Below are 22,623 nucleotides of genomic sequence, written 5' to 3' on the forward strand. Positions count from 1 at the left end.
CAAGAGCAGGGCTACCTCCAGCTGGTGGTTTCCGGGAATGGATCGTGGGTGACGCACAGAGAAATAAATGTATTACATGTGTAGCAATCTGTATATAATGTAGTTATCTGCTACATCTTATTAATGAAGACAACATCCTTTTGCAGACACGATATGTTTTACTGTATTGGATTACATAATATATTCAAAGCAATATAAATATTTGAAAGGAAAATAAATCATACATACATATTTACATTTACATTTGGGGCATTTAGCAGACACTTTTATCCAAAGTGCCATAAAATAAGTCAGAATTTTTTAAGGCTTCAGAAGAAAGAAAAACAATATATCGCTTTCTGTACAGTAAGGACGTAAATAGAACCAAGTGCCAAGCACTAACAATTGTATAGATAACATCTATACATATCTGACCATTAAACACTGTGAATGGTCATTTTTTCCAGTCCTTCCAATCCAATCATTGTGCGATCAACAGCAGCTTCTTTTAGCAGTGTTTTCAGTGAGTGTCAGTGTGTCATTACATTGGCGGTCTTGCTGAGCCACCAGCATCCTATGGAGAGAGAAATTAAGTTAAATTTCCATCCATCATATTAACTATGCATGCTTTGTTTACACGACAGTTTCACTATCTCTCTTAAACCGTTCTTAACTCCATGTCAACCGACTTCAATGCTTTTTTCTCTCCAAAAGGCAAACAAAGTCACAGAGTGACTTCATGATCAGTTATTGTTTACTCAGTAGGCCATTAACTATTGATTTATTACATACACCCATCTTTGGTTAAAAATGTACAGAGATGTGAATACCATACCGGGCCAGCTCGGACATAAGCCTTTCTATGTTGTATCCACTCCTGGCACTGCACTCATAAAACTCAGCCTGGTGATGCTGCACACATCATCACAGATAAGTCCATTTAGTAACCTGCTTTATGGTTTCTGCAGTTGAAAAACAACCTCAACCTTAAATCAAAACGTTTCTGCTCACCTCTGCAAGTCTGTGTCCCTCTTGCGTCGTCACCTTCCTGCTCGTGTCGTTCGCCATGTCCTCCTTGTTGCCGAGAAGCATTAGCACCGCTCCCTCACATTTCCTCTCCTGGAAGACACTGAGAACACGTCAAAGATACTTTCAAACAGGAGTTACATTGAAAAACATAGAGAAAAGCTACCCCCAAACGATTGACAGATGTTTTGGATGTGTAAAGGAACATGCCTGAAGAAATCATTAGTAATATTTGTAATGATTATCAGAAACCAGACGTAGCACTGACACCAAGGGTTTAAATGGGTACTGCAGTCCAAGCTCACACTAGTGGAATGTTGTTTGCGCTCGGCACCATCTCCCCAGACACAAAGGTCACTTTAGAACAACATTATCTTTCGAGCGCTTTATTATAATTTGACAATGCCAATGTCATAGCTAATGTATATGTTTGCAATTTATTTATTGTTAGAAAATGTTAAACCAGCTCATGTGGCATCAGTCTTGAAGAAAATACTGGCTGTAGCATTCTCTGAAGATTGTATGATAAAGTACAGTACATATAGCTGTTGATTCGAGTGTCGAGCGTTCTAACCTGTACACAATCCAGCCACTCTCTGACCGCTAGGAAGGAGTCCCCGTCAGTGATGTCATACATGCTGAGTATCCCGTCGGCCTTACGGTAATACTGCTGAGTGATGCTGCGGTACCTGAACACAGAGGCAGGGTCACACCTGGACCACTTCAATAGGTAGGCCTAATAACTTGAATACATAGTAGGTAGGCCTAATACCTGAAACACATAGTAGGTAGGTAGGCCTAATACCTGAAACACAAGGGATAGGTAGGCCTTACTCCTGAAACACATAGTAGGTAGGCATAATACCTGAAACACATAGTAGGTAGGTAGGCCTTATACCTGAAACACAAGGGATAGGTAGGCCTTATTCCTGAAACCCATAGTAGGTAGGCCTAATACCTGAAACACATAGTAGGTAGGTAGGCCTAATACCTGAACCACGTAGAATAGGTAGGCCTAATACCTGAAGCACAAGGAATAGGTAGGCCTAATACCTGAAGCACAAGGAATAGGTAGGCCTAATACCTGAAAAACATAGAATACCTGAAACACATAATATTCCTACCTCTCCTGTCCCGCAGTGTCCCAGAGTTGCAGGACCACATTGATGGAGCCCAGAGTTATGTTCTTCATCTGGTAGTCGATCCCTGGAACAGAGGGACCATTGCATTACGCAGCAGACGTACGTTCTTCACTGAACACAGGGGGCTAGAAATCAACGGAAGAGCGTGACGTCAGACCAAGGCGCCTCACCCACAGTGGAGCTCAGGGTGTCGGAGAAGTGACCGGTGCAGCAATGACGGATGAACGAGGTCTTCCCCACTCCAGAGTTCCCCAGGAACACCACCTTGAACACACGCTGGGGACTCACCACGGGCCTCTGGGGGTCAAAAGGAGTGACCACACAGTTCAGGTTAACTTCAACAGTGATGTTCAAGCAGGGGTTGTTTGTATATGATAACACACCGGGCACAAATACTCCTACTCCCACCGGCTGCAGCAAAGGATTATTGTGTAGGCGAGATCATTCAAATTGTCACAAAGTATTTTTCTTTTGCAGGGAACAAATATCTACGCTACCTGTGTTTGAGTGTGTGCTTCGTGTTGATACCCCGGAGCACTGGATGAGTGTCGTCTTTTGGGGAGCTTGGAGAGTTCTTCCCTCTCCTGCTCAGGGGGACTGGTGGAGCTCAGCTGTCTTTAAAGTTGATTGGACACACAATTAGTCCACAAGGCAGAGCAGTTGTTACGGCTGGCCAAACTACCTTTCACACACACCTTTTCATTGCGTTTTCCTGAAGTACGTAGTTGCCTAATAAAGACCCTTGCTTCCGCAAAACCTTTAGGATGGGGCTCTGAAAAACGTGAAAGGGTTTTGAAGATTAAGGCAGACCAAAGGTTTATAAGGATATATATATATATGTAGAATTTTTAATATTTTTATGTGATTAGTATGTTTGCCTGCGTTGCGTGATAATGTTTAGATCTTGTTTGAATTGTTATGAGTGTCAACCTGTAATTAAGCAAGAAGTCCAATACATCAATAGCTTCATTTATTACACTACATTGTACTCATAATTTAATAACAAATGATGGCATATTAACAGCAATCTACATGAAAGGGATTTTTGTTACAGTTGGTACAATTGTAGTTGTTTTGACAGTGAGCTATTTGAGGTACAACAACCCTTAAACCATAGTTGTTAAATTTTGTATTTGTGCAATATCATGAAAATCCAAAGTTTTTATTAGGACTATAAAGTGACCATTTGCATTCCTCCTGGTTCAAAGTCACAGTAAATGAACCAAAATACACTGTTCTGTTAAGCAGCAGAATACAATCCTTATTTACATCACTCAAACATAACAAACCAGAAACTGTTCACACAAGACAGGCAAACCGGCTCATCTGCATCATAAATGAGTCGACAACTACATAACACTCAAAACAAATGAAATAATGAGCAATGTCATCAGCAATGTGAAGACCTTTGCATCTTCGATATGGTTTGTTTAACTTTAATGGCAGTAATATTGAGGTCTTGGTAGAGTGGCAAAGACAGTGCGTCGAGGACTAACCCTCTTCTGGGCCTGTTGGGTGTCCGTCTCGTCCCGCAGCCTTTTGTTCATGTCCCTGCGAGGTTAATCATTGAAAGACACAGTGAATCAGGGCTGAATCTCATTGACTTGACGGAAATGCTTTCCAGTTAAGGCCCATCATCAGACCATCACCAGCAGACCTGATGTACAAGCTTACCTCAGAATGTCAAGTTGTCTTAAAAGACTCTCTTTCTCCTTTTGAATGTTTCTAGACACCTTCAACACATTTCTAAAAAAAAGGTAGGTACACAATATTATTGAACGATGATTTTTATGATACAGAGTTATGAAATTGAACAACATCTTTTTATATTATCATTATAATGATCAAACACTTCAGAGAAGAACCTCACCGTTCCTTGATGGCCAGCTCCTGAGCCGCTGTGGCGTGAACCAGGTTGAGCTGGCTCATTGCGGCCTGCAGCTCTTCTCTGGTGGACTCCAGCTGCTCCCGGAGCTGAACGTTGAGGCTCTGTACCCGCTGCTTCTGCTCCTTGATGTCGGCCTGCTCACAGCTCAGCGCCCGGACACTGCTCTCCATCTTGGTATAAACACACGGGCCAGGTCTCCTTCACTGAACCAAGGCTTCCCAGAAGGCCTCATGCCTCAGACACTCTAAAAGCATATAATGTTTCTATTGCTCTAACAAACTGTATAGCCACCTAAAACTATTGCATTTTTGATATAACATATAACACAATCGGTTGATACAGACCTTAGTTATTGGTATGTTTTAGGAGAGCACTAGTGATCAGTGGCCGTCAGGAGGCCTGCTTGGATGCTTACCTCCCTCTGCTTGACCAGACTGCTCTCCAGCTCCTGTTCCCGCATGCTCAGCTCCGCTTCCAGATGTTGTCCTCTCTCCCACTGTTTAATACTGTCCTGGATAAGGCAATAGCCTCATTAACTGGTATGTCCATGATAATTTGTATACAGTGGGGGAAAAAAAAGGAATCTACCTGCGTCTTTTGTTTCTCCCTCTCCTCCTTCAACTGGCTCTCCATTTCTTCATATATGGATTGAACGATGCGATCGTGCTCGCTCTCTCGCCTAGAACAAACCAAACAGAGCTATGTGAGATCAAATGCAGAGGAAACATCGGTAAACACACATGGACCCTGAGCACAGACTGCATGTGCAAGTGGACATGCAGCTGAGTGTGGGACATGCAGCTGAGTCTGGTACTAGTGGGAACCTGCGCAGGGCCTGCTCCAGGCTGTCCTTCTCCTTGGTGCTGTCCTGCACGACAGCCAAAGCGTGGACCAGGATATCGTCCAGGACAGTGAGGAGCTCCGGTCTCTCCCTCTGCAGTTCAAACCATAAGGAGGACACCTCCCACTGACTACCACGTTACACACACACACACACACACACACACACACACACACACACACACACACACACACACACACACACACACACACACACACACACACACACACACACACACACACACACACACACACACACACACACACACACACACACCAGAGTCTGGGTGGATTAGGAGACTCATGATGTCACATAATAATGTATGTCTGCATTTAATGTTGACTGTCTACAATAAGTAAAATATGAATACTAAACGTACAAAGTACTTTTGTGTCCATTCTTTGGTAATACTTCAAAAGCCATATCTGAGTAAGTTTGGCAAGTTAGACATTGCCTGGGTTAGAAAGTGATGACACTAATTATTTCAAGGGCAAGGTCTTACTTTTTGAAGAGGGTGTCTGCTCCCAACTCGACCAGCAGGTTGACAAACCGGATGACTCCGGGGTCGTTGTTCCAGTCCACCGGGTCTGGCTCAGCCCGCCCCTCGTTCTGGCTTTGGTTTAAGCTCTCGTCTAGCACCACGATTCCTCCTAACAGAAAATGGCAACAGGTATAGTGAAATTATTTGTTTATTTTTGTGATTGAGGCTCTACACTGTGTAAATAGACACTCACATCTGGCGAGTGTCAAGAGTCCAGCCTAAACTCACCAAGGCCTGCGTTAAACTCCACAGGAGTGAGGAATCCATTACTCTCTCTGTCGAGGCTGTCGAAAACGTCCTCCAACTGATCCAGGGACAGTGGTAACTCCACTTCCAGTCGCTAAGCACGAGGACCAACAGTATTTCACGTAAAAAATGTAAACCATGATATTTGAATTGCATTCCTCCAGCAGCTCTTTACCTGCATGTCTCTCTTGGTGATGAATCCTTTGCCCTCTTTATCACAAAGCACAAACAGCTCCCTTGCTTTGTCCATGGTCTGTGGCTCCTGGTGAGGCATGGCTTCCCTGGCCCTGGGTGAAGACAACCGGGCTCGGACTGGGCTGGACACGAGGCCCCCAGCGGACGGGCCCCTGGATCTTGGGCTCCATGAGGATGCGTCGCCGCTGCCCTGCCCCACCAGCACCTCTCCATCACTGAGCCACTTGGACATTGCTGTGGAAGAGTGACGGGTTAGGCTAACCGATGGTACTCTGAGGAGAACGTAAACCCTAAAGGAGGAAACTATGTCGGCCCGCGCTGCGCTGAAGAACCAGGGAACATGTACAGTGAACCAGGACAGGGAACCAGGACAGTGAACCAGGACAGGGAACCCGTCGGTGAGGAATAATAAAGAATGCGTGAGAGAGGCAGTTTGATGAGCCAAAAAACAAACAAGAGGTCTGGTCTTGTACCATCAGATGTGTTTGCTCATTCACTGCCGTTCTTGTAGAGCGTGTTTAACTTACTGACTTAAGACAACCTTATCATGTCCTTCATACCTATGCGTTCCAACCAGTGGACGAAAACCCATATGCCCAAATTAAATTCTAGGGGCCAAACCACGGAAACTGTACGTCATTCATAGTGGAATTTGTTATTTATCACAATAAATATGTGCTCTGCCTAAATGAGTGTCTAGTTTTTAAGTTATTATTAAGTTATTGATTAAACAAAAATGAGTATTTCTTGCATCATGCCATTTAAAAGCAAAAGCCACCATCGCTTTTAGTGGATGAAGGGAGATTCCATTTAAATGCGTTTGTTTTCCTTGTTAAAGGTCAGACATAGGCCTGCTGCTATGCATGCTCCCTTGTCAAACACAAGTGGGAGCAGAGCCAAAGTTGCTGTGAGTGAATGCACTATCTGCTGCTGGAAACAGATGTTACCCATGTTAAGAGAAGCTGAATTTATGCACCGTGAATCTTAACTTTGGCAACTGATAGGTATTGCCAATAAATATATATATTTTATACCTATATTTATTTATTTTATTATAGATTATTTATTATAGATTATTTTTTACTTTACTTAATTTTATCCTAAACCCATCATATTCCATCATTAGGTCTACCCTAGTTTCCGACCACATAATCAGCAGCAGTTTGCCTCGTTGACAAATGTTATACAAATGTTTTGGTCACTACCTCTGCTCCAACCAGGATGTGGGCATGGTAAAAACAACAGGATTTGGTCCTATGAGGTGACGGACGAGTCTTTTTCTTCGAGGGGAGGGAGGATGCGGACAATGAGGGAAACGGGATGCAAATAAAACATTTGCAATGGATTTAATTTCCATTATAGCCTGGTTGCAGGCCATTTTGTTTGGAAAACCACAGCACAAGTTTCTGTGATTTATGCTATTGTGGCACAAATACATTTTAAGTTACATTTTTCTGTTATAACTAGCCTATATTGAGAATTAGCCAACTAGAAAATCCTAGAAGTTCCAGGTATGTAGGTATGTGTTTTTTTCGACACGAATATGTCCAGTGGCATATCTGAAATCTCAAAAGGTTTATAAATAAGCTGGAGTCAAGGGAGGAGTGATCCAGATAACACCTATGTAAACATTAACACTTTCTAAAACTCGGTGCGTGTTAAATAGGCAACGTAACTCGTAAAAACACTTAAACATCCGTTTTGAGGTGCCTTCAATGTCCTACATTTAACTTAGACAAAGAGATCATATCCTGGCCCATTGCAATCAGATGTTGTTAGGAACTGGGCCCCATACAGAGCGGGAAGGGAACACACCATGCGCTTGAGGAGCAGTCTACGGCCAGGCCAAGTCGCTTGGTCGCGCTACCCAAGCACCTGACCTATACCTTACTGGTCAACTCAAGGTAACAACAAACTTATTGTTTGGACTTCATAAAGAAACAAAAGCTTGCAACACCTGTTGCTAAGGGTCTATTATACATTTGTATGGATGTTTAAATGACGGATACGCTACGAATCGACAGAGCAATGAAAAGTAACGACCACCTAAATACAGCAATCCCTAGAAAAATAATGCTACGTTACTTGACCAATAAACGTAATGACAGCAGAACCAACTTTGAGGAGAGGTGGGCACATGAGATCCATAAATAAGCTTTAAATATATAGTTGCAATTTACAAACTTTGCATGCTCACCTCCGACGCGCCGGACCTTCAGCTGTGTGTGAGTTTCTGTGTGTGTTTGCGCCACCTTTGATTATCATACTTAACCCACGTACCTTTTCCAGCCACAGGGCGGCGTTGTTGTACGAAAATCAGTTTCACTTACCGTTACGCTTAGTGTAGCTCATGCAGCACATAAACATGATACCAAACTCATTTGCTGCGCCAATATCACATACTTTACGGTATGAAGTAGCGTTGCCATAGAAAACCCGGAAATGCTCAAGAAAGCCCCATGGATGCATTATCTCGTTTATGACCTTATGTAGTTTGTCTAGGTGCATGTTTTATTGGTGGTTGTGGTTATTTTCGGGCTAATGTTTGTAATTTTGGATATACCTTAAAACGTAAGGGAGCGGTTGACGGGATAGCAAACTCGTTCTGGAGAAATCAGTGTCGGTCATCCAATAAACCCGACAAGATGTCTGGTCAGTATGGAGTGGCAGCTGTACGAGTTTCTTTACAATTAAACACTTACGTTGTAGTGGAGTATGTTCTGTAACGACCAAAACATCCCACGTGTTGCTCACAGAACTGAACGGAGGCGCCGCGGGGGGAGAGATGTCGACCAGGGGCTACTGGAGAAACCTTGCAGAAGCCTCGACTGGTCAGTTCTAATCCCAAAGCCGGACAGGAACACTTCCTGAGGCACAACAGGGCCACCATGCTTCAGACTAGCAACTACACCCTGGTGCTGTTGATTCAACTGAGCCTGCTGGCCTATGACCTCTTCGTCAACTCCTTCAGCGAACTCCTTCGTGGAGCGCCTGTCAATCAGCTGGTGCTCTTCACGTGAGTCACCAATGCTATTGAATGAACTTGTGCTTGTGCAAATCAATGAATTAACTAATTGATTTGACTCATCCATAGCGCAAACAATTCGCTAAATTGCAAGAAGTGACAGCCATTCATGTCCAAATGTTAGCCTCAAACATCTAAGGTTAATATTTATTCTTCCCATCACTGTAATACTCAACATAACAAATCATTTAATGTGATTCCAGCATTCAGGATATTGCCATCCTGTTCAACGTGATCATCGTTCTCCTGCTGATGTTCAACACCTACGTGTTCCAGGTTGGCCTGGTCTCCCTGCTGCTGCAGCGCTTCAGGGCTCTGCTGGGGGTCTCCGCCCTCTACCTGACTCTCAGCATCTGCCTCCACTGCTGGCTCATGGTAGCGTCCCACTTATGATTGTCGTTCAGCAGATGCCTTTGTACTAATCCACCATCAGGGGAATGTTTTAGATGTATGTTATTAATGGGCTGGTAGGTAAGTTGGTCTTACCTTGCCCAAAGTTAGAATGCGGACATTGGAATTCGAAACCATGAACCTTTTAGGCTGGGTATAATTGATTTCAAATGATAACCCCTTTGCAAAACACATGCGTTCTACCTCCACACTAGCTTGTGTTAAGGTAGAGCGGGCTGCTACATATGTTAAATATCCTGTGAGTGACCTGTTTGATGTCAATCTGAGCTTCATAACTAACAGTCGTTTTACTTATAGACCCTTCGATGGATCGACTCAAACAGTTTTGTTTGGACCAACGGCCTTCAAGCGCTGTTTGTTTTCCAGAGGACAGGTAAGCAGTTCATTAGCCTACCGCTACACATATTGTTTGTAACCGTGGTTTGATGGCTTACTGCTACACTGTCACCAGCTCCCGTAAAAGACTCACAAGTTGTTCAGAGTTCACCTAGACTCTGCGTAGCCACCGCTCGTACGCACTTCATGTACACTCTTATTGTATGTTGTACATCCTGGCACTTAATGTACACACTTATACCTCCTGGCAAAAATATAAAAGAATAGTACTTGTGTTGCATCCTATCCTAGTCATCTTTGTTGTATAGAGGGAATACGTTAACCAAATAAGTATTGGTGCTTGGCTTTGTTTTGTGAACATCCTTACTGTACCGAAAGCGATATATTGTTGCTCCTTCTGACAAATGTACTTATTGTAACCTAAATGTTGTGTGTGCACTCCTCAGCTGCTGTGCTGTATTATTACCTCTACAAGCGTACAGCAGAGTTCCTGGGAGACCCCAGACTCTATGAAGACTCTACGTGGCTGCGTGAGGCCTTCGCTAAAGCCCGTCAGTGAAGGAAGCGTACTGCCCTATAGTTGCCTTGAGACATGTTTACAGTGTACATGTTTGATTCCATTTTTTATTTCAGATTTTCTATTTTTGTGTTAGCCAAATAAATGTTTTAGTAATTATATTGTATCCCTGAATATCCAGGATGTTTCCTCACTTCAACAGACAACACTTTGTTAACCAGAACATTTGTCTGGGATTGAGTTTTTTCAGGGTACAACTCTGTCCACAGATAACTTCTAGTAGAAGGTATTTTTGCAAGCTTATGGTATAACAATTGGCTAAACTGCTACCAATTACATTTTAAATTTCTAAAATTGACCACACGGGGAAAAAAAAGACATGACACCCACAATTTTAGAAATTATTTTTTACTGATTAAATGAAAAAAAAACGTCCACTTGATCTCACAATCGTGAAATCCTAAATCCAAAATCCTTTTCCCGTTGAGTGTGATGTCGATTCCACTGGAATGTTGTTGCTTTCTTTGACACATAAAACTACAACAATAATACAGAAAAAACTCTCGTCAGTTAACCATAATCGCAATATAAAAACAATAATTGAACATCAAGATATAAAAAAGGTAATTGAACAACAAAGTGTAGGACACAAGACATACCATCATACATATATGCCGACCCAGAGCAACAGGAATAGTACACCGAATCCCATGAATAGTGACGCCACGAGGGAGATGAGAAGCTCTTTGTACACATCTCTGGTGTACTTTGTGGACGTCACCTCATATCTAACCAGAAGTTAAGGGAGGGAACTCAATCACTGCTGAACAACATGCAAGATTTTGGCTCATCTCTTTCATCCACAGAAAACCAACCAACCATCAAAATATTTACTTCTGCAAACTTATCTTCATTAGGAATGGTATAATATTGTAGCCTGGGTATACCCATGCTGCCTTGCGCGCAATTTCATTTTGCGCTGCTAGGCAGCCTGGATTCCATGGATGCGAATTTCGCCTGAGATGGGGAACCAATCACAGAACGGGGAGGGACGGCAAGACGATGACGACGTCTATTCGACACACCCATCATCTTCTTCCTCATTGAATTTCTGTTGCTCTAAATACGTCATCTGGTATAATTGATACGATTGGCTATGAGCTACGTACAGACTCATATGATAGACACTCGTAGTGCCCAATAAACGGCTCCGGGCAATCGTAAACTACGCCTCAAATACGAGAAAATGTATGTGTGGTTCCCAGACCTCATCTCAATGTAGATTGAGATGAGGTCTGGTATTAGCCAGGCTAATAATATTGTACACAGTAATGGTAATGACTTGAGTAATTATTTGCACTTTGTCTGCCTTTCCATGAAGTAGACATTTAAAAATACTGAAATTATTATTTAGAAAGCAATTAAATAAAAGGACTATAACATTTTCAACTTTAAGCGCCAAAACTTTACAACAAATTCACCTTTATGATTTAACAATAGATGGACATTTCCTAAACACATTATAATCTCATCTCACACCATTGTGCTGCGAGGGGTGGAGAAACGAAGGGGTCTGACCGCTGAAAGGATACACGAAGAACCATGCGGTGAAGAACATGCCAATGGCAAGCAGGACCACCGTGAGGTGGGGGAACACAGCCGGGTTCACCGGGCTGGTGTATCTGGTCATGGCTTCAAGCTCCTGCAAGGAAGGGCACAGGTGCATCATGGGAAGGTACATATTCATCACCATATTTCAATTTGGATCCAAGGCTCACTTGACTGCTCAATTGGGCCGCCATTTGTAACCATTGGATCTTTTCAGACACAGTTTACAGTGCTCTGCAGTCTGCATCTCTATCAGTGCAACTACGGTGGACAGCTTGAAGGAACTAAACCCGCCAAACTCAAGTTTAAGTTACCTTACTAAATCTGATAACTTGCTTATCCACTAGTGTTGATGGACCCTGCTTTCAATAGTCTATTGTTTGGAGAGTTCCACCGTTGGAGCAGTTCAATGAATATGCGGCCAACTTTAGTGTCGAATGAAAGTAGATACTATATCATATAGAAATATTCCTGTGCTATGACACAATATTTTATTTATTAAGTACAATTTAGGGATATATATATATACTGTCAAATATATCCATAGTAATTGAAGTAGTAGAGTGCACCACCAAATTCTAATTCAAACAATACAGTACTAGTAGGCCTATGCCAGTGTTAACCATGATATGGTAGCAACGTTTACTTGAACAGACTACTGCAAAGAACTACAGTAACAGAAATTCACCTATTTTAATTATATGAATAATAAGCTGATAAAAACTGGATAAAGCTCACCTGACCGTAGTGGGGCAGGTGCATTGAAAGTAAATAAATATATCTAAGTTACATTAAAACCGAGATGCATTTTCAGAGTAATAAATTGAATACATTTAGGATGACGATGATGATGATGACGATGGTGGCAGTAGTAGAAGACTGCAGCCAATAAAAGGCTGCACAACCACAACCTACAACCTGGAGCCAAAAGCAGCCAACTTAACTGCTCCCGAATCAATGCATACATAAGGTACTATAGGCACTAAGAAGGCAAAACAACGCTTGTTATGCGGATTTGTTTCTGCCAAACAACCAGAATGAACGGGAGCGTTCACTCGCCTGTATGTGTCGCCCATACAATCAACCATATCTCCGACCGAATGGCTTTTAATAAAGAGAAAATCACTACGCTTGAATGAATGTATAATAGGGAAACTCCTATTGGTATCAAACCTAACGAATTAATCTTTGATCACGTTACCGTACCATTTTGTAATGCAGAGATGCTCCTTTCACGGGTGTCCAAGAGGAAAAGGCCACGTACTGACTACAGCTTCCTGGTTCGATCCTGACGTTTATGTGACGGTCCGCCTGTCTTCAGACCGCGTACTGCCGCCTAGTGGTGAGAAAGAGAAGGGCTGTCTCTTACAGCTCTTTTTCAATTGCTTGAAAACTATAGACACATGCTTGGACCAAAGTTTTTGTTACTATATACCTTAAACAAATGTAACCATACCTTAAACAAAAGCGCTCCTTTGTCTGATCAGTTTCAATTGTGCAACACACTTGTCCCTTTCTGCAACACTTGCTCCTGCACACTGCACACTAATTCAAAAATGAAATCTTAGCTTACCATTGGGAAAACACATCTATTCAAAATACAGAACAACTACTCCCAGGGTATATGTCGTGGGGGGGGGGGGGACATATACCCTGGTGTAGAACAACATTGTGTGGCTCCATAAGAACAACATTGTGTGGCTCCATAAGCCTTCAAGGTTAACCGCACCATCATGCAAAAATAGGTCCCTGCAATACCAAACATATCATCACATTTCTAGATGCACTTCATGATGCAGCTGAACAGGACAGACCTTGAAGCCCAGGTTTGTTGTTGTGGCATAATGTTAGTTTCCATCGGGCTGTTTTGGTCAAGAACTGGTTCACAAACCATATACAATTTGAAGTCTTATATTTTCCTCCTTACTCTCATTTCTAAACCCTATAGAAGATGAGTGTTTGTGTGTGTGTGTGTGTGTGTGTGTGTGTGTGTGTGTGTGTGTGTGTGTGTGTGTGTGTGTATTTGTGTGTGCATTTGTGTGTGTATTTGTGTGTGTCTGTGTGCGTTCTTTGCAGAAAAAACGGGATAAAAACTTTGTTTTAAAGAACAATACAACAATTTTTGTGTTTGTGTGTGTTTGTGTGTGTCTCTGTGTGTGTGTCAATACTAATACTTACTAATTACATTTTTAACTTCACAATTCAGAATTAATCTTGAATGTAAGCAACCGTTTTTGAGAGACAAGACATGTACTTTGTATTTCAATTAGCTGCCAGGGTGCAAATAATATTCGATCCAGAATGTCAAACAGACACCTGCCAAGTACTCAGCTCGGCTTTTGTAACATCTTTATTGAAAGCATGCGTTTGTGTTATTACAGCATGTTTATGTCAAAACACATATAAGGGTCACGTGGGCAAATGACAACAATGACAACAACAACAACAACAACAACAACAACAACAACAACAACAACACAGTTAAACAACACAATGAAGGAAAGCGAGAACAGATTAAGGAAGAGATATGAAAAAAGATAACTTGAAATCCCCCAAAATTTGAAATCATGCTATGTTGACAAGACATTGATTGATAATGAAATTGTTTCCATTACAAAAGGTTAAGATATTAATATAACAACAACATGAAACATTGCAATTCTATCAGACTATTTGATACCAGTTTATATCTACTGGAAAGAGCAATTATAGGTCATATATACAGTGCAAATAGAGCTAAGCTGGGTTTACTATGCTTGCTTGTGCATTATAAATAAGCCTTGATAGGACCTTAAAGTCGTATAATCATATCGAAAAAAATATACAATGTTTTCATAGTTTGCATAACAAATAATACACAAAATTAGTTACATGACTGCTTATATGTTTACATATTGATGTTTCAAATTCAATGTCATAGTCATCCTCGTTTCCCAAAATTATCAATAAAATGAAATGCATGTTCTAAAAAGTTCTCAAGTGCAAACAATTCAACTTACTTATTATTGCTCTCCTTGGACATATTATGGAAAAATACTAAAAAGTATTTAGTGAATCAAAAGTACATATACAAATGTACAACTTTTAAATTACCACAATGCAAACACTGTAATATTAGTCAAAGGTTTTCCACTCTGCATGTTTTTGTGTGTGTAAAACATAGGTACAAATTAATAGTTTGAAACATCCAGAGCATGTATAGAGCAGAGCAAGAATATATCAGTTTGGTGACAGGCTAACACATGTAATACCCATAGTTAACACATGGTTTATATCTGTGCTACATCTGCTAAGATGTATGGAAAACAGCGAGCAGGAAACTAATTTATAGAACATGCTCCTCTGTTGATATGCCAGTTGCAATCGTTGCATTAAATCCAGTTAACCAATACAGTATAGGCCATTCCAGTGTCTTTGAGAAATGTCCATTGCTAGACAACACTTTTCTTCGCAGAAGATGATGCAACATTCAGTGTTTCAACTCTTATGCGCTTTTCCAGTTATTTGATTTCCAGAAATGCTTAATACATGTCATCCCTGATTGAAGTGAGCAAGCATCAGGGCACAGCGAAAATAACTTCAGGGAGGAATGGTATGGTCTGTTTAATAAACATGGAAAGATTTAGAAAGTTTTTTATCGTTTGAGAGCAAACCATTCTCTTCCCCACAGAATCTTAGCCGTGATTTTCTCTCTGCATATTCAGTGTATGTTTTATAGAAATACATATCCAGTAATAGCTGTGGCCTCCAACTCTTTCCATAATATGTAGACCTTTAACATGCCAGTGTGAACTTTTGAGGTATATTTAAAATGTGAATGGGCCATTATTTATTCATGAATGTACAGAATCGAATGATCTTTGCTCCAGTGTATAAAACTATAACTAAGGATGTTTCATGTTTTAAGGCATAAGTCACATTTGTTTAATACATACAGAATAGTAGAAAATAGAGTACTAAAATAGACCTAGCATCGTTATTTCTGGTCCACTCTTGCTTTTTGAACTGTAAGCTGTACATTGCTAAACAGTGATACAAAAATGAGTTGCACAGTTATTTTTGTTAATTTTGACGTTATACTTTTCAAACAATAATAATTCGCTGTAAAGAAATGAAGAGTTGTCATCTTCAAATGGCTTTTTACTGAATCCAACAATGATATATTCAGTGACAAAATACATTTATTTTAAAACAAAATAAAAACATTAACCAGTGTTCTCTAACGTGATCTCTACAGCACTTCAAAAATCATCAATAAAAATGAACAGTGGTAGATAGCTTGTCTCAGTACCAGCCTCTTTCCTGCTAAATCAAGATTGAATGTGTCAAATACACAATTCCAACAGGACCAAGTATAACTACTAGCTGAATAAGTGAAGTCTTGGCTTGCTGTTACAAGGCACTTGACCAGATCCTTCAGTGTCTTATTGACAGCTGCTTTGAATGAGGAAATAGTAGTCTGAGTATAAGGCAGTTGTTTTGTTTTCCTCCTTGCTGGAACAGCCTACGTCACTCTATGGGAAGAAAATTTCAGAATATGATGTTAGCAAACAGGTACCAAAACTAACCTCATATATAACTAAATCATAGATAGAGTGTACAGCCAGAAAGTTGATATTTTAGGTAAATTCAAATGGGAAATACATGTTACAAAGATATAACTGTTGACTGACCGACAGAGTGACACGGAAGTGATGGATGACATCCTGGGACGGTAGAGCCGGTACTGACCTCAGGTGCAGGATCCCCTGGGGACATTGTTACAGAGACTTATTACCAGGATTCTACCTCCACACACAAAGCAATCATGGAAGAATCTTTTCTTAAATCTGGATTAAGCATCACTGCATACCCTTGTAGAGGCACTCTTTCCAGTGTAGAGCCGTGTCTCATTGTGGTCCGGACACAGCTGGCCCCTGGCGTACCCACACTGCTGAACCCACACGCTTTGGTTGGACCTAAGATAAACAACAGTGAGTACCAAACGTACAAACGTTGCCTGTGAAATTTGGACTTCTTAATGCAAGGCAGTAGGGTTTTCAGATGCTGACAAAATGGGAAGCACAAGTGTGTGATGTTTTGTGTTGATGTTTCGTGTACTCACGTCATGTGCAAAGTAATCTGTGACATGGAGGAGTTCCTCTTCCCGTGGAGAGATATGGTGTAGCTGAGGGTCGCAAGCAGAGGAAAGGTTATAAGCACCAAATAACCTAAATTCAAGCTGAAACACAGCCTCCATTCTCCACAGCTTGAGGGAGCTTTAGGGCTGAAGCTCATCCCCACCTGCAGCTCTCTGGTGTTGGGCAACTCCGGGTCGTGATCTGCTGGCCGGTCTCCAGGATGTGCAGGCCAGTCAGAGAGGGCGCTAGCCTTTCCCCTGTGACGGAGAGAAAAGTCTCAGTGTGTTTGCCACTGTAACCACAACAAAGCACTCAGAGACAAATCAATCATACGAACGGCTTTACTATGTTTGCCTCCCACACACAGTGGGTTACGGAGAAGTGAGTTCCTGTGGTTAGCTACCCTGTGTGTGTACGCTCCGCTGTCTGCGTGGTGACGGCAGCCCCCCCGGGACCCGGTTGGGATCTCCCGTCTCCTCCTGGTCAGAAGGGAGCGGTCGACGGGACTTGGCGAAGTACAGGGGTGTGGAGGTGTGGCTGAGGCGGTTCTTGTTGCGGCCGTCCTTGTCCATGGGTCTGGACTTTGCCTTCTTGGTCATGGTGCCGGCTGTGGGGAGCGGGCCACCTGCGTCTGGAGGAGGCAATGGTTCAGCCCGATGAGATATGGCCGCACAATGGGATTCTATTTGTTCTGCTTCCGCATTCTCTATTGCGTGAAGCGCTCCCCTGGTCAGAGACACAGAGCTGCATCAATCACGCTCTGATCCAGGTGTTTGCTAAGATTATGCATTGCTTAACAATTTTTCCGTTGGGCCCAGATACACTTATCATAACACAGATGTCAGGAGCATAATAACCGCATAATAATTCTGATACCGGTAATTGTGAATGCAATATTCAGCAAACGTTGCGATTATCCTCTATGCACCACTAAAACCTCATACCAGAGCATTACAATAAGGCGGGACCATCGAGCTCTCTCACCTATCAGGGACTGGTTTCCTCGGAGCGGGAGAACCGTAGACGATTGGTTGTTCAGTGCTGTGGTAGAACAGCAGGCCTCTGCATCAGATCAAGGCGTAGGAGAGAATGGGAACATGTTGCAGTGTTTTTTGTTCTACCATCTGTGTTCCATGCTGTGTGATGTTGCTGGTGGGCCTGGTGAGGACGACCCCCTACCTGGTGAAGCGGTGGAGGGCTGGGATGTGAAGGAACCTCTACGAGAGGAGCCCACTGGAGCTCTGGACCTGGGAAGGTTATTATAGTAGAGTGTATATTTTATGACATGGAGACTTGAGACATACTGGCTATTTAATGTGTCGATTGACGCCTTGTTCACACTACATGCTTCCGTCGTCGGATGGCCAAGGGCGTGTCTGACGTATAGGGGACTAGTCTTGTAGACACATACTGCAGCCAATCAAATCGCCTCCCTCTACAGGTGACTAAAAACAATCTTATTATTCCACATTTCTTTAAAAATATATAACGGCCAGATTTTTCCTGCTTCTTCCTGCTTGTTATTGCAAAATGGATCCAGGAAACGCCTGGAGTGTATTTGGCCCGAAGGATCCAGCGCTGCCTGAAAAGTTGAACATTTCTCAACTTTTTGACGAAGGCCACGGAGCCGAAAGGACGGACGGACCCACAATGCATTTCGCGAGCGCCCCATGCAAAGTCAATGAGATCCGTCGACGGACCGAGGTAGTGTGAACAAGGCTTGAGTGTACAGTATGATATATTATTACATTTTTGCTTATTTATTAATTAATTAAAATAGTTAAAAAATACAATGTACTGTGTGACCACATATTTGCCAAACAAGGGAATTAACAATGTTCAATGAAATCGAACAATTAGCTCATATACCATATTAGAGTACACATAGGCAACAGAATAAACAGATACGGTATATAAAGATACCGGAGATAGGAGAATAATCATTGTGCAGTAGTAGATATGAACCGAGGACAAAGACATAGTCCAAGGGGAAGAGCAAAGGTCTGGGAAGGCCTACCAGAGAGGACAGACAGGAGGACAGAAGGTGACAGTGGCAGTGAGAACGGGCATCCAAGAGACGTAGAAAACACAGGGGGAAGGGAGGCTGCGACAGGCAGGGCAGAAGAAAAGAAGTGAAAGAGTGCAGACTCAGGAAGGACACGGCAGAAGGATATGTGATTGTGTGAAAGACTCTTGAGAATAAAGTAGGGGCGCCATACCCATCCTTCTCACTGACGGCTCCTTTGTGGTGGAGAGTGAGGACGTACAGCACGGACATGGAAATAACACTGAAAACAAAAGTCAAACAATCAACCAATTACTCAATTTATCTGCCAATCATCATTGCATTGACAAAACAGCTCCGCACGGCTGAGTCTCTCATGTCAGTGTGCTTGTTTTCCTCCTCCTATACATCGCCTCAGACTGACCTGAAGGCCATGACCACGACCAGAGCCAGGATGGTGCCCTGCATGATTTTCTGGCTGATGCAGCCCGGATCTGGGGGTGGGGTCTGCAACGAGACAGGCAAACCCAGAGGGTCACATTATTATTTATTTATTTGATTAGGACATTGCACATTAATCAACATGTCAGCCAGAGCATCAATATAAATATGCCGGAGTTAACTTAGTTGCTAATTTACATCCGTTGTCCTAAGGCAACATGACGTTAAGAATGGGATTGGGCCTTCTTAACGTCATGGCCCAATCCCATTCCTTCCCCTTACCCCTTCCCCTTACCCCTTCAAAACAAGGGGGAGGGGTAAGGGGAAGGGGTAAGGGGTAGAAATGGGATTGGGCCTAAGGCTGCCTCCCTGCTTGCTTCTACTGCTGATGATGAGTCACAGCGTGCTTCTACCCACCTTGGTCCCGGGTTTGACCGGCTTCTTCTTCAGAGGTCCGCTGCCGTTCCTGCTAAAGTAGCTACTTGATTGGCTGCAGGTAAGAGGAGGGAATATGAAATAGAATATTGAATATCCAATCATCTTCAGTTGCGAGAATGTATTGAAACATATTACTAATTCATCTGTGTATCATGCTTATAGTGGTTCCTTTGGGTGTCTCTAGATGGACTTATGGTAGATAGATAGATAGATAGATAGATAGATAGATAGATAGATAGATAGATAGATAGATAGATAGATAGATAGATAGATAGATAGATAGATAGATAGATAGATAGATAGATAGATGGATGGATGGATGGATGGATGGATGGATGGATGGATGGATGGATGGATGGATGGATGGATGGATGGATGGATGGATGGATGGATGGATGGATGGATGGATGGATGGATGGATGGATGGATGGATGGATGGATGGATGGATGGATGGATGGATTGGCAGGCAGGCAGGCAGGCAGACAGACAGACAGACAGACAGACAGACAGACAGACAGACAGACAGACAGACAGACAGAAAACTAAAAAAAAACGACAGAATTTTAATTGAAATACAAGTTGGCGGAACTCCAAAAAAGTTTGCCAAAGCCGTGATGCACTGCTCCTCCGTCATATCCCTCATGTGGCAGCCACCACAACCAAATCCTTACCTGGGATGACTTCAGCTACCGCAACACACCCGTCCATCGGGTACAGTCCTGGTAGCTTCTACCTCCCTGCCTCACCTGACGCTGCCCTGTCTCACCTGACGGTGCCCTGTCTCACCTGATGGTGCCCTGTCTCACCTGACGGTGCCCTGTCTCACCTGACGCTGCCCTGTCTCACCTGATGGTACCCTGCCTCACCTGACGCTGCCCTGTCTCACCTGACGGTGCCCTGTCTCACCTGACGGTGCCCTGTCTCACCTGACGGTGCCCCCGCTCACGGTGCTCTTCATGCTGTCCAGGCGCCGCAGCTTGGCCAGCTTGCGGCTCCAGCGCTCCAGCTCGTCGATGCGGGTCTCCAGGTTGTCCGTCAGCTTGCACAGCTCCTTCACCGCCCCAACGTTCTCCATGAAGATACGCTCCTAGGGGGGAGAGGTCATCACAGCACGTCAGGGTCTACGGTAGGCGTGTGCTGTTTGTTCCTGCTAACAGTTTAATACAATGATACATTTCCTCCTACCTCCTTATAAAGCTCAGACACATTTTTGACCAGTGCATGTTTTCTTTTTTATTGTATGTGTGCATGTGTATGTGTGTGTGTGTGTACGTGTGTGTGTGTGTGTGTGTGTGTGTGTGTGTGTGTGTGTGTGTGTGTGTGTGTGTGTGTGTGTGTGTGTGTGTAAGTGTGTGTGTGTGTGTGTGTGTGTGTGTGTGTGTGTGTGTGTGTGTGTGTGTGTGTGTAAGTGTGTGTGTGTGTGTGTGTGTGTGTGTGTGTGTGTGTGTGTGTGTGTGTGTGTGTGTGTGTGTGTAAGTATGTGTGTGTGTGTGAGTGTATGCGTGAGTGCGTTTGCGTGTGCGTGTGCGTGCCTGCGTGTGCGTGCCTGCGTGTGTACACGTGTGTTTCCCTCACCTTATTAACCATCAATATCTTTGGAATGGTTTCTCCGTTGGTGCACACCACATCCCCCGCCTCCTTCACCGCCTCGGGTAAGATCTTCTGCACCTCCTGGGCGATGACTCCTACATTAGGGGAGAACACATTACAACAAGAATTCAGCACAACAAGAAATAAAATGAATGGGAACTGTATTAAGGCCAAGAATCTTCTCTCCCTTATGCTATGTTCACAGATTAAAGGAAAAAAATTACATTCCAGTAAGTAGAATGATGTTAGATGGTGTGATATAGTGTTACAGTTTTGTCAAAACTACACAAATTCATCTCAAATATTTTCCATTTTTTTCCACCAAACAGTAAACACAGCTATCAAATGAATATCTCTTATAGAGCATCAATTAAACACTGGTGTGATAAATTCAAAACACTTCCATAAAAATACTATTTACATATGTTTTGGCTTCATGAGGCCATGTTACATATTCCAATTTATAAAATTGTTTAGAAATAGCTTTCTTTTTTAAAGTTTCAATTAGGTGGTACATATAGCATAAAGACTTTTGCCATATTGTAATACAATACTGTGAATACATCATATAAATATTGCATTGACACAATCGTATCAGAATAGCTCCAATGGGCTAAACTCACAATCCCAGCTTCCCAGAGTCATTCTGTACACCTATAGTTGATGCTGAAACATTTTTCTGACAATACACTATTGTTACCTATTTTGGTAAATTACAGTACAGTAATTGCACTGATAATTAAAATAAAAAACACTACAGTAAGAAAATGTTTAGACTGTCTTTCGGGGGATGTAATGATGAAATCAGTGCAAGTACAAGTACAAAAAGGTAACAAAGCAAATACACATATTTTTTACTGTGATAAAGTAAAATGTTCAGCTGAACTGACTGCATAAAAAGCTTTTCGTAGGCCAATAAAAAATAAAAATAAGAATATAAATGAGGTGAAACAGATCTACATGTCTAGTATGTTTCCCACCTCCAATCCTGATCAGGCCAAAGGACCATATCTACAACACAGTAGAGCTCACCGAGTCCTCTTTTATGCTCTGACACATGATTGAAGTGTTTTGCCAGTTGGGTTTGAACAGGTGAGAAGTGAGTTAGACTTATTGGTAATTAGTTGTTGCGTTTTGAAGGCCAGCGTGATCCAGGTGAACCAAGTGTGCTAAATTATGAGATTTGTGCTTAGAGTTTAGAAGTCTGGAGTCTTGTAGTTGATACATGAGCTTCAAGTTTTCAGAATTGTGTGCATAGTTCCATTTTTTGTGT

The 22,623-nt window shown here is 42.5% G+C and overlaps 4 protein-coding genes across 17 annotated transcripts in view; 1 reads left to right on the forward strand and 3 right to left on the reverse strand.

Moving 5' to 3' along the window:
- Nucleotides 1–138: 138 nt before the first annotated feature.
- On the reverse strand, nt 139–8,581 carry cracr2b (calcium release activated channel regulator 2B). 6 transcript variants are annotated; one of them, XM_030366767.1, is made up of 19 exons: nt 8,561–8,581; nt 5,839–6,092; nt 5,646–5,757; nt 5,379–5,526; nt 4,860–5,006; nt 4,624–4,714; nt 4,451–4,546; nt 4,018–4,205; nt 3,822–3,893; nt 3,644–3,698; nt 2,843–2,919; nt 2,645–2,762; nt 2,318–2,444; nt 2,130–2,211; nt 1,871–1,903; nt 1,580–1,694; nt 991–1,098; nt 815–891; nt 139–553 (listed from the first exon to the last, which is right to left on the reverse strand). In XM_030366767.1, exons 2-19 carry the CDS (start codon nt 6,088–6,090, stop codon nt 472–474), a joined length of 1,980 nt encoding a protein of 659 aa, XP_030222627.1. In that variant the 5' UTR covers nt 6,091–6,092; nt 8,561–8,581; the 3' UTR covers nt 139–471. The 6 variants fall into 6 exon arrangements, 4 of the variants coding, with proteins under 4 accessions (XP_030222627.1, XP_030222626.1, XP_030222625.1 ...); XM_030366766.1 differs by lacking the exon at nt 8,561–8,581 and adding an exon at nt 8,056–8,148; XM_030366765.1 differs by lacking the exon at nt 8,561–8,581 and adding an exon at nt 8,043–8,063.
- On the forward strand, nt 7,455–10,318 carry tmem138 (transmembrane protein 138). Of its 2 annotated transcripts, none has more exons than XM_030366804.1 (5): nt 7,455–7,762; nt 8,615–8,874; nt 9,087–9,258; nt 9,592–9,667; nt 10,077–10,318. In XM_030366804.1, exons 2-5 carry the CDS (start codon nt 8,747–8,749, stop codon nt 10,187–10,189), a joined length of 489 nt encoding a protein of 162 aa, XP_030222664.1. In that variant the 5' UTR covers nt 7,455–7,762; nt 8,615–8,746; the 3' UTR covers nt 10,190–10,318. The 2 variants fall into 2 exon arrangements, with proteins under 2 accessions (XP_030222664.1, XP_030222663.1); XM_030366803.1 differs by lacking the exon at nt 7,455–7,762 and adding an exon at nt 8,256–8,510.
- Nucleotides 10,319–10,537: 219 nt separating this feature from the next.
- Nucleotides 10,538–13,085, reverse strand: tmem258 (transmembrane protein 258). Its single transcript, XM_030366809.1, has 4 exons — nt 12,962–13,085; nt 11,740–11,849; nt 10,807–10,935; nt 10,538–10,684 (listed from the first exon to the last, which is right to left on the reverse strand). The coding sequence occupies exons 1-3, from the start codon at nt 12,962–12,964 to the stop codon at nt 10,809–10,811; spliced, it is 240 nt and encodes a 79-aa protein (XP_030222669.1). The 5' UTR covers nt 12,965–13,085; the 3' UTR covers nt 10,538–10,684; nt 10,807–10,808.
- A 1,002-nt stretch (nt 13,086–14,087) lies between these two features.
- The window catches only part of myrf (myelin regulatory factor), a gene marked incomplete at its 5' end in the record, with an annotated part of 13,349 nt that continues 4,813 nt past the window's right edge, over nt 14,088–22,623 (reverse strand). For 4 of the 8 annotated variants that reach the window (XM_030366739.1, XM_030366736.1, XM_030366735.1 and 1 more), the window contains 14 exon segments: nt 14,088–16,269; nt 16,429–16,503; nt 16,608–16,713; nt 16,860–16,922; nt 17,039–17,132; nt 17,279–17,506; nt 17,860–17,937; nt 18,055–18,122; nt 18,893–18,979; nt 19,095–19,163; nt 19,305–19,387; nt 19,739–19,811; nt 20,687–20,847; nt 21,336–21,445. In XM_030366739.1, coding sequence (XP_030222599.1) covers nt 16,180–16,269; nt 16,429–16,503; nt 16,608–16,713; nt 16,860–16,922; nt 17,039–17,132; nt 17,279–17,506; nt 17,860–17,937; nt 18,055–18,122; nt 18,893–18,979; nt 19,095–19,163; nt 19,305–19,387; nt 19,739–19,811; nt 20,687–20,847; nt 21,336–21,445 — 1,385 coding nt within the window. 8 annotated transcript variants of the gene reach the window in all.

The sequence above is a fragment of the Gadus morhua genome, chromosome 9 (genome assembly GCF_902167405.1).
Source record: "Gadus morhua chromosome 9, gadMor3.0, whole genome shotgun sequence".
Classification (NCBI taxonomy): Eukaryota; Metazoa; Chordata; class Actinopteri; order Gadiformes; family Gadidae; genus Gadus; species Gadus morhua.